The sequence below is a fragment of the Nothoprocta perdicaria genome, unplaced genomic scaffold, assembly GCF_003342845.1.
Source record: "Nothoprocta perdicaria isolate Ctin4 unplaced genomic scaffold, notPer1 scaffold_32, whole genome shotgun sequence".
Taxonomy (NCBI): Eukaryota; Metazoa; Chordata; class Aves; order Tinamiformes; family Tinamidae; genus Nothoprocta; species Nothoprocta perdicaria.
The window spans coordinates 1,077,129-1,094,555 of record NW_020455555.1 but is presented as its reverse complement, the minus strand read 5'-3'; the positions used below and the strand labels follow the sequence as shown (position 1 = coordinate 1,094,555).

The window sequence follows — 17,427 nt, the reverse complement described above, 5'->3', positions numbered from 1 at the left end:
CTATGGCTCTGCTTTAAATGACCAGTTTGGTGAATCAGGTGATTTTACAGATCATTCCTAAGGTACAACTAATTCCTATAGTAGTGTCATCTACTGTAACATTTTTCCTTACATATTAATGTAAGCTGAGACACACATCCACAACACTAAAACAATGAACTATCTTCTTACCCATATGGTACTTCACATTTTGAGAGTAATAACAAACTTATCAATGAGAAATGACAAAATGTGGAAGTGGGAGTAAAAACCATTTTTCTTAGTAACATTTCCTAGTAACAAAGAAACTCCTTCTGTTCAGAGAACAAAAATAGAGCATCAATGCAGGGCATCAGTGACAATCAACAAGCATCCTCTGTACCTATAATATTCTTAAAGAAAGAAAATCTGATTTTGTTAACTTGCTATAATCATGACTGGACAAACTCGAAAGTGTCATCAGATGACACATGATTACATTATTAGATTAGATCAGAATGACAACACAGTAATTTTATTTCCCTGTGAATTTGTGCATAACATAAATGAAAAAAAAAAGTTATTTAATGTGTGTAAATACTTTGGCAAATATAGAAATCAGAATAGAAAAAGAGAAAACTACAAAAAAAAAAAAAAAAAGCCAGAAAACAGAAGACAAATGTAGATAACAGACAGCTTTTCTAGTAATTTCCACAGACGTTTCCTTCCCCTCACAAATCACATTATTGGTAATCACATTATTTCATTTTTCTTGACTCGTATTTTAGTCCATGGAACCTTTAAGAACTGTTTCTTCTCAGATGTTCTCTCATGAACATTTTTCATGTCTAATAGCCATACATGCTCTTTGGAAGAGTCAAGCCATGGCAAGGTTTGCAAAGAGGCATGATGTCACGTCCAGACTGCTGCAATCCCTGCTAACATGCAAGAGGAGGCAGGAGGCAGAGAGACTGCGCGTGGCAGACAAAAATATAAACAAAGATGAAGCAAGTGATTAAAGCAGGATAAGGGTTTAGACTGTGACCATACAACACAGCTTTTAACCTTGAAGACAAGGAAATTGCACATTCTGAAGTGCTTCGGGGAACTTCAGGAAAAGGAAACAAATCACCAGCGTTAATCTGTCCTTACTCACATTGACTATGRGGAAAATGGTGAAAACAGCACAAAAATCTCTGATTAAAATGCAAACTTCTTCCAGAAAGGCACCAGACTTCATCGGTATTCTGTCTGCATTTTCAGCCTCAAAGATGCAGATACCTKCTCCCAGCTGTTGTGCAGACACAGGCCATTCCCTCGAGAGGCCATTCTCTGCACCTCCCCTCTCCCCACTTGTCATAGATGGACTGCAGGTGATTAGTTCAGGCCAGAAACTTTTAATTGGCTACAGCTGGAGGGGCTGAGCCACATCTTGGGTGATGTCCCTGCTGCAAGTACTTCAGTGAATAAAGCACGTGCATGGGACACAACCCAGGATCTTGCAATAATAATACTGTGGGTGCCACATCCAYGGCCTAAAGCAGCAGGTTACCTCTTGCTTTATCTGACACACCTTGCCTTACCTCTGCTGCTTATCTGGATGTTAGATTATCACAGGGTCTGCATCCGTGCCTTCCATTACGGCTGTAAAGTGATTAGCATTTTTTGGGTGCTATCAGAAATACATAATGAAATAAGAACTGTAATTAATAATCCATCAAACTGCATTTCTTATACACATTTTAAGCATTTCATTAAAAACACTCTCAAAAAACCAATATGCAAAATGATGTAGCAAAGGAAAAGTTATCCCTAAAGGGAGATCATTAGTCTTTTCATCCTTTTGCTGATAATGTTGTCATAGCAACAGCAGAAAAGAAAGAATAGTCTATTAACTCCACTTGGATTTATGGAGTTGCTTGTTCACTGCCACCATTCACTGCAAAAATAGAAGAGCTGCATCTCAGTCCAAAAGAACGAAATCATCAGCATCTCAGGCAAAACATCTTCAAGCACTACAGGCTGATGCTGGCTTTAAATATTCACTGACACACAAACATGAGCATYCTGTTTGATTTCTTGAGCACTAAGAAGAGATTTTAATTATTTCTTAAACATCCTTAAATTTCACTGAAGGCCACAGATTTGGAATATATAATACAATTAAAACAATKTAAACATTAGATAATATTAGGAGGGAAACAACACAAAAGAAATGTAAAAAGAMCCTAACAGGTTTTCAACGCCAAGGCTGGAGTCAATCCTAAATATTTATCCACCTTTCATGACTATGGTTTTAATTCAGGACAGTGCAAAATGCRGTCATCAATAAAGGCACTTACAAAAAAAGGTGTGTTTGCTCAAAGCTAGGCCTGTGTTTTATTTATCTTGTTAAGCTTAATACTACTAACATTCTCTGCAAGCTTAGAGATCTGTTACTGAAAAGTACATGAAGGAGAAAAAAAAGTGGCCTAATGCAAAAGAAAATTACTTTTTGAAACACCATTCCTTTAAAGTAAAAAGGCTAGATGCATCAAGCAGTATTACTGGTTAGAAAAAAAAAAAAAAAAAAAAAAAAAGAGAATTAGGAAAAGAAATTTTTGAGTAAATATTGTACTATTGACCAGGAAACACTTCAAACATATTGAACAGCAAAGTTAATATATAAAGACAGTGATAGCAAAAACGTCAAATAAACTCCAACCTATTCTTTCAAATACATAGCTCGGTGCATTGCAGGTGTCTCCCACAGGTAATATCTTCCAAAAGCGCAGTGCAGGTCAGAGACGCTTCAAAAAACCTGAAGACCAGCATTTATTACTGACTTCCAAAGGAGGCTTTAAGCTCCGATGTAAAAGAGATACAGTTTTGACTTAGAAAGGCAGGTGCTAATACATGACTTATAAGTAATTCAGAAGATTTTTTTTGTTTTTTTTGTTTTTTTTTAAAAAGGTAAGAGTGATACCAAAATGATCAGGGCATAGAAATGGCTGCAGATACAGATGTGAGGCAGATGATTTAAAAGAAAAAAACTCTACAAAGGATTTCAGTAGCTAAAAAGCTGTTCTCTCAAGAACAAGGACACTGGAGCAGTGACTGCAAGGGGAAGAATCTTCGGAGCAGGAGAAGACTTGGCAAGCAGGTCTACCAGCCCGGCTGCGCTATCAACAAGAAGCATCAATATTTTTATAACTTTGACAGCAATAGAACGAAGGGTAAAATAAAGAGAAGAGTTTCAGCAAACAATAAAGATGACAAAGGATTTAAATAAAAAAAATAATAAAAAAGGACTGATGATACACGTCCTGACACCATGAAGAATAAGGAACACAGAATGAGAGAAAACAGTAATACTATGTCATGGAATGTACTTACGAGAAGTGGAAATAAATCATACCCTGGTATTTTCATGAGTTTTTATTCTCATACAGTATTGAAAGAAAAAACTTTATAAGCTTATATTTATGCTTTTGATTCATAAAACATTTGGGAAAATTAGGATTTTGGGGGAGGTGGAAAGGCAGATGATGGACTTCTTAAACCCACACTCTTTCCCACCCCCTATACCCTGAAGGGCAATATGGTAGGTCCCCATTTTTACTGCATGCGTGATGTAGAAAACTAGCACCAAAATCTGGGGTACAGAAGAGACATTCAGTAAAGCATTAGAAGCACATCTCATCCTCAAGTTCCCCAAGTAGTTTGTCACACAAGAAATAGTTAAAGCTTTAAAGGTGATTGTGATTTTTTTTCCCACACCAATATTATTAGATTCTCACTGCACATGAATGAACACACTGAACCGGATGGTTACTGAGCTGATTCATGGCCTACAGCCACAAAACCGAATCCAAGGGGGTTCTGAGGCACCAAGAGGAAAAAACCAGCTGATACATGAATAGTATCAAGCTCTGAAAGTTGCAGAGAAAAATTACAAATCACTTAAAGCCAATCAATAGCATACATTACCCAGGCTTCATAGGACAATGCCCATTATAAAAGCTGAATAAAGCAACATCAATCACCCTGCACGCATCTCAATTGCCTTTTAGATGCCCTCTATCCACTYTCAGGGCATCCATCAATTAGGAACCTATGAGGCAACATTATGAAGCGGGATACAGTTTTGCTGGCACTGTTCTCACTAATCACTGCCATATGACGTCTGCAGACCACTCAGAAATTAATGTACATATTTTTGTAAAATCATTTTAAAGCAATTCACTTCTACAGGAACAAAGTGTTGAGGATTTTTTTAACTACATGACATTTAGAATATAGAGCTTAACATATGTAAACCTGGAAATAACACATGAAAGCCTCTAAGAAACAGTGGGATTTAAGACAGATGCAATTCACTGCTTGTCCCCAGATCATTCTTGAATCATTTCTTGAAGCAAATTCATTTAAATACGGTTTGATCTGTTACTATAAGATTTATACAGGACTCACCTTTTCCTCCTCAGAGTCAAACAACTTAGCTCAGCACAGGACTCACTCCTAAGTGGAAGACTCTGGTACTACCTTACCTTGAAAAGAGACTCTCCATCAGGCAAGAGATCTGCTAGAATGGTATTTCCACTAAATGTACTTCGCAACATTTTACAAGAAAATGACAGAAATCAAAACAGCTTACTTGCTTTGTTCCGTGGATTTTCCTTTCAGCATTGAACATAGTTACCTATAGTATCTTTTTTTGGTTGTTGTTTTGTCTTAATTGCATTGTCCAAAGTATAAAGGTACAAAGAAACTTCAAATAACAAAAGTTGTGGGTGTCATACTGCTACTGTCACTGAGGCAGGTATTAATTCTCATTTCACATTTTTGTGATTTATATTCTATTACCATAATACATATGACTATTGAGTGCTCAACATGTTAAACACATCTACCTCAAAAGGCYATAATTCAAAACAATTTCAGCATTGTTAGTGTTACATTCAGTGCRCAGAAAAGTTTATACAAAAACAGACGCAGCTGCTATTTTTTCATTAATATTCCATGTATCGTATACACCAAATGTATTCTATAGTAACAAATATATTATTTTGTTTCTCTAAATCTGCTTAACTAGGTTAACATTGCTGCATTCCTTTTCTGATCTTTCATATTTTATGAACTAGGCAATTTAGTACACATCATAACTCTCCTTTTTCTAAGAGTGTATCCTTTCTGGAAGGAGATATTACAGCTACAAATAATTAAAAATGTGTATGTGTGTCTCTCCATTAAAACTAAACAGAGCAATTGTGCAATTTACAACACTAATGAAAAAAGTAAAGGAATAGAAAAGAAAATAAATGAGGTGGGTAAAAAAGAGTAAGTGGGGAAAATAAGAATGCAAGTTAAAGAGGGGAAGGGAAAATACTCAGAGCTTTACTTTACACATTGCATTGAATTTCTTACACATGCTAGATGTTGCCAACACTGCTCAGGRCCTATTTTTCAGGTTCAAGTGAGTTGGAACCAATCGGGAAAAAAAGCAAAGCAAAACAAAACCAACAAGTTCACTTTATATGTGAATTGAGTCACACATTTGTTCTTGATTTGAAATCCCTTTTTGAAATATTAATTGGCATCCAGGAGTTTCTGATCAGGAATCACGAGCAAGACAAAGGTAAGTCCCCTAATTTCAACACCAGTTCTCAAAATCTCCAGCCAGCTCTGAAAACACGTGAATTCCCTGTAGCCATCAACTGTGTGACACTATTCCTGGTGTGCAGGGAGCTACTTACGTCTTTGCCGCACGGAGCCCCCCGGTCCCCGCGGGCAGGGGTGCTCAGCAGGCACTGCCGCTCTGCCCAAGCCACAGGGAAGCCTTGGGGCAGTTTCATCACTGCAGCCCCTCAGTGATTCTCTTGGTGTTCCCTTCAACACTTGAAATCTTGTGGTTTTGGAGACTAAGGTCATTATTTTCATGACAAAAGGAAACAACGTACAGCCCCAGCTTTAACAGCAATGCGTGGAAATTTATTAATAGAAATATTAATACTGTTAACTGCAAAGACACTTATTAACCTTTCACTTCTTTACCAACTTGCTGGTTTAATTTTTCTAACTCTTTGGTTATCTTCCATGGATTTTTTATAGTATTTCACTACCGAACAGTTAAGTCCTTAAATTATTCCAGGCAATTTTGCTGAGACTGTCAACACTGTGGCATTTTCTGCCCCTCCATTACCAGGTTATTATGTTGTCTTTTCATTTTCATCTTCCTTTGTATTTGAATGTGGAACACAAAATTATCAGAAGAACTGAACGAATAACCATAGAGTAATACTGTGTTACTACAGACAACACAGTTTCCGTTGCTAACGTAAATACACATTAATTCACTTACCACTAAAATAAAAAGAAATATATTAATTCATMTGATAACTACTGGACAACTTATATGATATAGCCACAGTGATTAAACTATATAGATATTATCTGCATTATGTTTGAAAAATCTGAATCCCACTAAAGACCTAGAAAAATCTTACTGTGMTCAACTTTGTTAAATGACAAATCCGTACTAGTAAATAAAAAGGTTTTCTATACTCTGCATGCAACACTTTGCAATTTGGTGATTAATTACACCCTCCTCAAGGATAGCAAATACAGGGGCAACGTGCACACACATACACACACACACACACACACGGTTTCCTTTTCTGCTGCTCAAGTTTATTACCTGCACAACATAGAGTTGCCTAGTCCAAAGCAAATACTGATACTGAGTAACTGAATGAACAAAGATTTTCAGCACAGAAAAGTTAATTTGAAATAAGATGAACAGAAATTGATGGGGAAGTGGAACCATGATACGATTTTCAATTATCATGAAAATAACTTTATTGAAAGCCATCAGCCAGACTGCAGGAAGGATGCAATGCTTCTCCATGTGCTGCTGTGCTGCAGCTCCTGTAAGAGAAAAGAAAAGGCAGCGCATGAAAAAATTATCTAGGGCTCTACAGAGCGCACTGTCAATGYTTCCACGCTGCTTACCCTTCTCCTCTGCTTCGGGCAACTACTGGCAGTTGTGACACTGTCTCTACTCATTCTAGGCACAGAGGACACAGAAAAATTTAGTTCATTGCCAGAAACATAAATTATTCTATAGAACTGCAGCGTTCACGTGCATCACTACCATGAAAAATTTCTTGTGTTACTTACCTTCCGTTTTCTGAATTGTCGCTGGGTTTGCTGGATGAGACGACATCTACACAACACCTTCAAGTGGGAGAAGGACAAAGTAACAGATCCACCATGGCTGGATTAAACACGGCACAGCTCCGGCATTGGGCACTTCTCCTGTGGCAAGGTAACTTCAGGACACAGTAAACAATGTTCTCCAAAACCTCCCAACGAAGCCCAAGTTTCACGGACACATCTCACACTTACTCCTTTGGAGCCTCTCGCCAGGCCCTCTCTGGGCCCGGCCAGCGCAGTCTCCCTCGCTGGGGTGCCCACTCCCGCACCGTGTCTCACACCAGTCACTGCAATGYGCTTTTGTGTCTGGTTTGAGCCCAAACTGGAGTGTTCAACCTGGAGACCGAGCAGCCCCACAGAAATGTGGGGGAYGTGCCCAGGTTTGCACACACGTGTGTACGCAGAGCGCCCTGCTGCTCACAGCAGTGCAGCACAGCAGGAAACCCTCCGAGTGCAGCCCGGACACTGAGTCCTGCGGCTGAGATCCAACATCACAGCCCTGCTTCCCAAGGTGCCAGCACAGCATGTGCGCAGCCTGCAGCCAGCACCAGGTAAAAGGAGTTRCAGGGCAGCTTACCTGGAAGCCCATCTAAAGTAACCAGTTGGGTAAGGCTTCACATATGCTCTTTTCTAATGCACAGACATAAAGAATAAAGTACCGGTGGTATCTGCAGAGGGTAGACAGGTCACAAAACATCTATGGCTAAATCTCTGCTTCCCACTAAAACAAAACCACACTGTACTCCCAAAACAGACTCCACAGACTGTACAGTGGCCTCCAACATGTTCCCCAGATGCACTTCAGCCTTCGGCTTTGAAGTGCCGTTTTTCCAGGAGGTACATCTATGGCAGGGCTTCCCATGTCCCTGAGGAAGCCTCCATTTTATCCAGTACTCTCATAATGCACATATGTCAGGTCTTTCTATTCATTTCTTTCTTCCAAGGTTCATGTCTCCTTCTTCAGAGCAACCTGTGGGAAGTGCTGAAGCTTCAAAGCTGTTTCATGCCTCCAGATGCTAGAATTATTTTGCAGCATACCTAAAAAGGATGGGTGTTTCACTGAGCAAACAAAATGAGCTAGTCCCAAGAGCAAAGCCGCTGTTAAGTTCAACACGGGGAAAATGAAAAAAGGTACTGAGAGTTTGGACAGGGTGAAGAACCACAGGACTGAAGGAGAAGTGACAACAACAGTATTACATGTTGCGAGCATCAGGCCCTACCCAGAGACACGCTATTAGCAATCCTGGAATTTAAGGGAGGAGCACAGTGATAGGAGGTAGTATTTCAAATGCTTACAGTTAAGAACATCATATACTTTGCCATGAGTTATACTTTAAAGTGGCACACAGGGAGAGCTGAGCTTCATTTTCAAATGAATGTCCCTTAAAATACAGACATTCCTTGGTCATGTAAAACAATGTGTATCCCCTCTTCCAGTCATGATGGGAGTGTTATGGAGATTTCTAAGAGTAGAATAAATTATATGCTAACACATATGCTAAATTAGAGCATGTTACTTATACACTGAAGTCTAAAACTAAGGCTTGAGGCATGGAGGTGAACGCTGGTATCCATTTTCATTGCCTGTTTGCTCCTGCARAACTGAAGGCCAGCTCCTCAACTGCACATTTTGTGAGCTGCAGAGGAATCAAGGAACTTGCCTTTGTATTTCTTGTCCAAACAGCCAAAATAGTCAATTTTTCAATCTTGGTTATACTGCCCATCAGCAAAACCAACCTTTGTGTCCTGACAAAATCAAGAGATCTGTCACAGTGAACAACAAAAGGTCATAGAGTAGATTTAATTTACTCTAACATGTGTTCCCTGAGCCTTAGGCRTAAGACCACCGTATGGTCAAAACGAGGCAATAGAGAGAATCCGCAAAATAGAATCATAGAATGCCGAAGGTTGGAAGGGACCTCAGAGGTCATCGAGTCCAACCCCCCTGCTCACGCAGGGTCACCTAGAGCACGTGGCGTAAATAAAAATAAAGGATTTATCTTCTCCTATAACTTCTACATTGTAGTCATTGCAATAAGAAGTATAAAGGGTAATTTTTAATAGTCCTGAATTATTTTTTCTGTTCAAATAAATATTATTTAATGATTCCTCACTTACAAGGAGTATATCATTCTTATCTCACTGACTCCAGTGAAGTTTCTTCTAATTAACTGTGAAAGGGGAATTAATTGCAAATAACATTTATTTCCTGAACAAGCGCTGAATATCACAGCTTCCTAAAGCTAAAATATCACTCATCTGGTTTTCCAGGTTCACACCAACTCATTCCTCTGCAACTGCTATATTAATTTTGCAATCTACACACGGTGAGATGAAGATTAACATCATAACTGTGATTTTGGTTTATACACCTGATATTGGTTTAACTGCTAAATGGGCAAAAGATGACAACAATTTCACATCATGATCGTATTTCCATCAAAACTCTAGCAGTCTGCCTGCTGTGCTTGCGTGGGGCATTTTATTTTCATCTGCATCCACTGTATACCACATTTCAAGCAGGGGACAAAGATTCTGCATTATCAAAGCCAGTGTTGTGGATGAATTGCTGAAATGGTCCTATTTGTTCATGTACTACAGCAGGTTGCCAAAAACTCTCTCACCTTCACACTCCACCTCCCAACACACCTTAGCTGTGCTCACGTTTGCTTCTCAGGAACGGGTAAAATGGGCAAAAGCGCCAAGTCTTTTGTCTGGGGCACCAACTGCCTTCCTGCCCYGGAGCTCCGGGCAAATGCCCACATCTCTCTCTCGCTAAACATATAAAGAAGAAGACACTGCAAAGCAACAAAAAGCCAGCAACAAAAGCCAACAACAATATTAGCGCAACAGGCATGCATGTTTGGGAGTATACAGTAGCATAYGGAACTGCTGGATATTAGATACTAACTACTAGAATAAGGTAGATACTACCTGAAAGAGGGAGGTGGCTCAGGAACATGCCAGGCTGGCAAAACTGTCCACGTGCTGGATAAGCCACCTGCCTCACTCTTGTTCACCAAATCCTGCACGTGACAATGACTGCCTCGTTAARCATCAGGGTTTAAACAGGTCATGGCAACGTTTGCCTTCACACAGCAGACAAGCTACAAACTTCTGAGCCTTGCTGACACCGGAGCTTGTAGTGGAAAACAGTACTGGCAGGTTGAGAAAAGGATCAAACCAACTTGTGGAAAACAGATGCCTAAAAGAGTAGGCATGGGCCCCCCGAGGGCATTGCTGCCAAGAGACGCTCCCATCCACACATCAGGCATTTCTGCTTTACCTGCTGTGCACTGAGCTCAATTTTCCCTCATCAATCCTCAGGACTCCCTTACACGAGGGGTCCGTGAAAGCACTTTCCAAAACTAGGGCAGGTGTCCACATTGTCACTTCACTTTCCGTATGGAGCTCGTGATTATTTTTTCATTTTACTCATTTTCAATTTTTTTTAACTAAAGGTGCTACAGTATCRTCCCTTGCTTCTTTACTAATATTCAAAAATCTAAAGGAAGATATCAAATGCAAAAGTTCTGCTTTAAAAGTTAAGGTTAACGCTCTGTTCCTCAAAGAACAGGGGATCTTCAAAAGCAGAATTTCTAGTCAGATGACAGAAATGGGATTCCTAAAGCACATGAGCCCACAAATACAAGGAAAACTTAAGAAGAACATGCCCTACATAATGTACAATAAAGGCTAAGCTCTGCAACACTTAAATGCTGCTATTTTTGGTAATTGGAATAATTCTACTTTTCTCATTCCTTGCAATTTCATTTTCTACAGTACTATGGTACACTCATGAGAAAGACTTTACAAAGGCTTTCCTAATTTTATGAGTGTGCATTGCCACCTGATGCCTCTGCATACAAAGAAGCACAGAATTGTACCTTGGTATTTATTCAGCAAAGACTCTAGCTCTGCTTAGGCTTCCTAAGTAATTTAAAAAAAAAAAAAAAGTTCCATTTCAGATAGTTGGTGTCTCCTCTTTACTTGGAAACCCAAGCCAGGAGACAGCTCTTCACATATGCCCCACAAATACAAAAACAAAGGTGAAAATCCCTCAGACTGYGGCTAGCCCTCCCATTACTACAGCCCTGCACACAGTTAATATTCACCACCACACGGGTCYAAGGAGACAACTCATGCTCGGGGTGTTGGAGAATCCCCGCACGGGCGCTGACAATTACGAGGCTACAGCGGCTTCCTCGGGCGCTGCCTGGGCTGTTGCCAGAGGCTGGGCCGGGCTGGCTGCAATCGGGAGTGCCGGGGTGCATGGAGCAGCGCGTCGGGAGCTGCTGCTGCTGCTGCCGCGGGCGGGCGGCCCCGCTCTGTCCCCAGGGACCCCGAGAAGGGGCCGACCATGCCGCCCCGGCCGCTGCCTCTTCTCTATCTGCTGGCATCGCCCCCACGGGGATTTATAAAACCCACGGGGATTTATGTGCCCTCTGTCCTGTTCAAAAGCAGACACCGGGAGGCTTTTGAAGGCTGAATGTGGAATTAAGGAATTACAAGGCTCACCTGTACAGAATATATAATTTTCAGATGGACTGTGCCGGGTTCGCAGGCCCCCGGTTATGCACCGGGGTTGTTTGCAAGCTGCTCTGACTGGTTACAGGCTGGCACACGTAAGGAGCAGGGCTGCTCAACCACAACCGCAGTTGTGGATTGGCTTTCAATGCTCCTGTTTTATGGTACAGACTTGCAAGTTCATACTCAATAAATCAAAAATTAACCTTAAAAAAAAAAGTCTTAATGAATATATAGGGATTATCACACTAATTGGTGACAAAACCAGTGATTAAAACTTCCTCTGGATTTTGGGTTCTCCACAATCTCCCTAATCATTTTATCATTATTTTATCTCCTATCACCCTTAATATAAGTTTGTGAACTTCCAAGAAAACCTGGGTACAACACAATATAAATAAATGACATACTAGAAAGGAACTTTTATGATTTCCACATGTATTTGCAAGCTCTTCGCTTGTGCTGTTGGTCACGGTTCATGCAAGCTRTGCTGCACAAATAGGGCACCAAGGACGAGCTCAGCTTTGTGAGGAGAATTGACTCTTCCCTGCTGCAGAGCAGCTAAACGGTGAAGCGCTGTTGACCTATGAAGCCTGCCAGCACCTCAGGCCATGTACACGTTACAGGGCAGCATTTAGTCAGGAGAACAGTTTTTCCCTTCTAAACTTATAAGTAGYAGTTCTGATTAATCATTCATTCTTATTTAAGTTTTTGCTTAAACCGATGTTAACTTACTAGTCATTTTTCTTAAAAATATTCCTCTATGGTGTCTGTTAAGAGCAAATAAAATAATTCATATTAAACCTAGTTACATTTTAATATTACAGTCAAAATCCAATTCTGAAAAAAAATAAGCTTAAAATTTACTTTCTTTTACATCAAGACAGGCACTAACTCTCTCCTAAAATCTCACATAAGATATTACGCCTCAGATATCACGATCTGGCCATACAGTCTTTACATTATGCCTCATTAAAGATAAATAAAATATCCAAATGTCATTATGTAGCTTTTAGCCCTCTATCGATGAACAAGTAAAATGCAAAATCCTGAAACAATTTCAGTTGTAACCAGCAAATAAACAGGGACTGCTCTGAACGCCCAAATCCACTGGTGGAGTTGATGAGAATCTTCTCAGCAACTCCCACGTGCTTTGGGTTAAGGTACCGAGATAAACATTAGCAAGAGAAAAAGAGAAGTGAAAACTTACCCATGAATTCAATTCCTAAGTGGTCTGCTATACCCAAGAAGGCATGTAAAAGATGACAGAAARAGAGAGCAAAATGTTAGAAATGGGCCACAACACACAAGTCAGCGCAGTACGAGCTCCATGACCTGTCAGGCGGCTCTGCTGCAGGGCTCCCCGGGCTCCAGGATCTGCTCGTAGCTGTTGTTCACATGGAGGAAACCAAACCCTGACCCGAGCAGGACACTCTAAAGAGACTGGTACCGAGGGGACAGACCCGGACACCTCTCTSTATTTCCTGACACTTGCACCTGACAGAAAGGTCTCCGGCCAGCTCCCCAAAGGAATTGCTTCTCTGCCTCCTGAAAATCCCTTCTCCAATTTCTAACCACTTGCACTGATCAGACAAGCTCCTTGCTTTCATTTGCTCGGACAGAGATGAAAACCTAACAAGATAAATGAAGGACTTTTACCGACATTTGCAGCTCTCCTTACTGCGCGCTGGCCACCCTCAAGGCGAAAGTGACTGCTGTCTGCTTTGCAACACACAAGCCGGCACCGGAATTCAAACAGGAAAGACTAGACCTGCTGCCTGCTTARCAACAAGCTCAGGCACAAAAACGGAATATTGACTGAATCTACGGAAATTCCAACATTTCAGGAACAATTTTTTTTTCCGCATGTCTGAAATTTGACTTTCATAGGTGATGTTTTAGCGCACAGTAGATTAAAATATAAAATCTTTATTAATTTTAAGTTGATACAAAGTATACTTAAATTGATACCATGTGATTAAGTAATAATAACAATCAGTCCATCGTGCAGGACTACAAAGGGATCCAGCACCAGGGAAAATTACAACTGGCCTTTCAAGACTGAAGGCATAGGAAGCTAAAGTTCAAATTCACATTGAGCTGCTCCAGGACAAACAAAGCTAAAGTGCAAAACACCTACAGTTCTCTTCTTGCCTAGATCTGAATTATTTTCCTTGCCTGTGGGAACTAAGAAGAAGGTTTTTGCCCAAGGCAATGAGATGTTTTCATTTAAATACAAGAATATATTTTTTTTTGAATTGCTTGTATGTGCCTTTCAATTTATAACCACGAGTACCTGGAGCCAGGCTGCACTGCTTGGAAACTTGTAAAGCTCTTTGCTCCTTAGTCCATACATTGCAGCTTTCAACAGTTCACTTAAAAACTATGCAGCAAAGTCAAAAAAAAGGTTTCCAAAATAAGCAACAACAATTTTAAAGACCATCGTACGACCTGTCAGCTCCGGTACCTGTGACGAGGATGGGAAATGTCAGGCTTCCCGGTGAAAGAGCCGGGAGCTGGTGGCCCTTTGCAGCCTTCGAGGCTGCACAAACGGCCACACGAGCTCCACGCCACAGGCAAAGGACACACAAGGGTGCCATGTGGCAGAAGCACCTTCCTGCACGGCTTAAGACAGGTGCTTTATTCAAGCCTAGTGACAGCCAGTTGAATCTTTCATTATTGGTATTAAATATAAAGCTCAAAACCATACACGGGTCTATTCCCCGTCACAGGTTCCCGAGCTGCATTCCCCCAGTCACCTAGAAACACGCTGCTGCATTTCAGACAGACAAAAGTTTTTACAAAGGCCTGAGATCAGAAGTACCCAAAGCGCATTCGGAGTTCTGCTTTTCCTGTTTTACTTATATAATGCCACTGAACAGTGCAAGCCTATAAAATCTGCACATATCATCTGCCTGCCATCCACACCCTGCAGCCTTCTTTCGATACCGCAAACTCGATCAGGGGGCAAGTCTCAGCTGCTCACTTAAAAACAAGCAAGGAAAGGAAACCAACTGCTGTAACCTGGTCTCCCAGGAGCTAAGAATATTCGCACGCAGAGAAAGACGAGGCCACATCACCTTGTTAAGTCTGTGCAGAACAGCTCATGAAAAATTGTCCTTTCCTAACTGGGCCATCTGAGTTCTCAAAATAGCAGTTTCCATCTGCAGTCTCCTTCCTGGAGGACTCCGAGATGGTTAAAAGCTGCTTCCAAGAAAACACATTTAAAATATACCTTTCCTTTATGAATTGGTGAAAGGGATTTTAGCTCATCCGCGAGCAGTTTGTGTATAGCAGGAGGCCAAGGTGTCTGTTCCTTAACAATGTGTTTGGCTGGAGAAGGTGGAGGAATTTCATTTTCACTCCCCGTGTGCTGCAGTGACCAGCGCTCCAGCTTGCTGATCAGGCTGATGTGCAGGGATTACGAGGCGAGCATGGCTCATGGGATAAACCTGAGCAGGAGAGAATCCCAGCTGCCAATTTGGATCACTGAGCATGTTTTTACAAGCTCTGGAAGAATATGTCTCAGAATACATAATAATTCCCGCTGATTCAGCATAGCCTGAATGGCTCCTCCAAAGCTGCTCTCTCACCAGGAGCCCATGGTCTGCAGTGGGATTGCTCACCACTGCCCTTTCCTTCATTAAGGATGTTAAGACTTTGCAGTTTAAAAAMCACCAAACAAAACCAAGCACAACTGAAAGACACCCTTTGCTCCCAGATACTGTATACTTTGTTCAAAGATTTATATATTTATCACCCTAAGACATTTATTCCACTAGCTACAGRAAACCCCAAACCCTGCATCTCTGCACCTGCAGAAAGCAAGACCAGGCACCCGGGAAGTGGACCCTTCTCCAGGGTGCTCCTTGCACAGGACCTGCCTCAATCCTCCACGCCAGTAACCTGCAAAAGGGAGAAATGAGCTTCAGCAGAGGTCTGGGACTGCCCCAAACCCCACGCAGCCAGTGTGGGTCTACGGCAAGAAAGGAGCTTGCGCCCAGGCTGGGTTCTGGGCGCAGCGCGGGGCGCCGGGCAGTTCGCCAGTGAGCAGCGCAGCTGCTCTCAGGACTCCCGTGCACCCCGACGTGGCAGGGGCTGTGGCGCCTCGCAGGACGGGGTCGTTAATCACCTAACGGGGCCGTGTGTTGGTTTGCTACAGAGACTGCTTTTCGCTACTGTAATGTTCTGAAAAATGAATATATTACTCAGGGAGATTACTCACTTTTATATTTAATTTTATGAATATTTCAGTATTTTGCTGGCGACATGGGAAAAAATACTGTCTTACAGCCCTTGTACTATGTGAACTTGCTGTTAATAGTAGAGTCATTTTAATTTACACTTTATGAATATGTATGCACCTGGAAATACTTGATAATAGGCACAAGAGAAGATAAACTTGTACTCAGTAATGGATTAATTTGTTAGTGTCTCACATACAACATGTAACCTCATGTTCCTGGTGTCTGGGCTGTGCCTTGGCCTTGCCTGTTTTTGGTTTGGTCACAGCAAGGAGGAGTTTTCTCTGCCAGTTCAAGAGAGTCTCCGTTACCCCTCCTGTGAACCAAATACAAAATCAACTTCTAAATAGCACTGACTGACAGAAGAGAAAGCCTAGTACAAAAATACTCACTGTCGACTGCTACAGACATTTTAATCAGCACTAAGGATAGGCTTTTGGCAAGGAGCAGAGAGCACCGGGGAGTCAGCGCCACAGCAGTGTATTTTCCTCTGCAAGTGAAATCTATTGGTTCCAATTCCAGCCGCTCACTCCTCGACCCTGTCCTGGGCAGATCGTTCCCCGGACGGCAGAGGCAGCAGCTGAGGCGCCGCGGTAGAGCCCGGCTATTCCCAGCAGCTCGTGCTGCACAAAGGACCAAGGCAACGTTGAACTTTTGAGCCCGGGATGCAAGGCGAGAGCGTTGCCCAACGCTCGCAGCTGCTGCTACTTTATCCATCTTGTTTCGCGCCGTTTGACAAGGCGTGGCGCTCAGCCTGCTGCTGTGCTTAACGAAGCTCACACGCATAGCTGGTTAGACACGTACTGCAAAGTGGGTTATTTTTTCAGCTGAGATTGGAGCCTCCATTTACATGTGAGCGCATGGGACAAGCTATTTCTGTGTTCATTACGAAGGATTCACTGTTCTGTGTTTCTTTTTTCTCTATAACCTCTACAGGGGTTTATCAGAGCTAGCAATTAAACCAGCTGCTCTGAGAGCGGGATCATTTCAGGATCAGAAAGAAAAAGCACAAGCCTGTACTAGCGTATTTTATATAAGTTACTGGACAGCATAAATTTGGACTTTCTTTTACAGGCATTCTGGAGTTTCATTTCTGTAATAAATTTACACAGAAATACTTCATTTTTTCAGAGTGAAAAGAAATGACCATGTTGGTTTGTGGCCATAAGTCACAGACAGAATATGAAGGTAGTTCACTACAAAGTTTTCAAAGTATCTTCACCCAAAGAGATGTGATGGAAAATGTGCTCAGTGGGACACTTACTAAAAACTGAGCAAACTCAATCTTTGCTGCCTCCTTTTAGCATCTCTGAAGAAGGAGATTATTAACATCTCCCACCCCGTCAACAGGCGGCTGCTCCCTTACCGCAGGCGGGGAAGCGGGATGGTGCAGCAGGTATCAGCAATCGGCCTCACGCTGAGACAGTCACAAAAACCGTACRTACGCTCATCCCTCACCTGATGCTCAGCTCTCAGGGAAATCRCAGAATACGGTTACAGTAAT

At 41.7% G+C, this 17,427-nt stretch overlaps 1 protein-coding gene across 1 annotated transcript in view; it reads right to left on the bottom strand.

The window, feature by feature from the left end:
• The window catches only part of NRG3 (neuregulin 3), a 230,662-nt gene that overhangs the window by 39,214 nt on the left and 174,021 nt on the right, over positions 1-17,427 (bottom strand). The window contains exon 8 of the mRNA XM_026042983.1: positions 12,890-12,916. Within this exon, the coding sequence (XP_025898768.1) occupies positions 12,890-12,916 (27 nt within the window). The remainder of the gene's footprint in view (positions 1-12,889; positions 12,917-17,427) is intronic.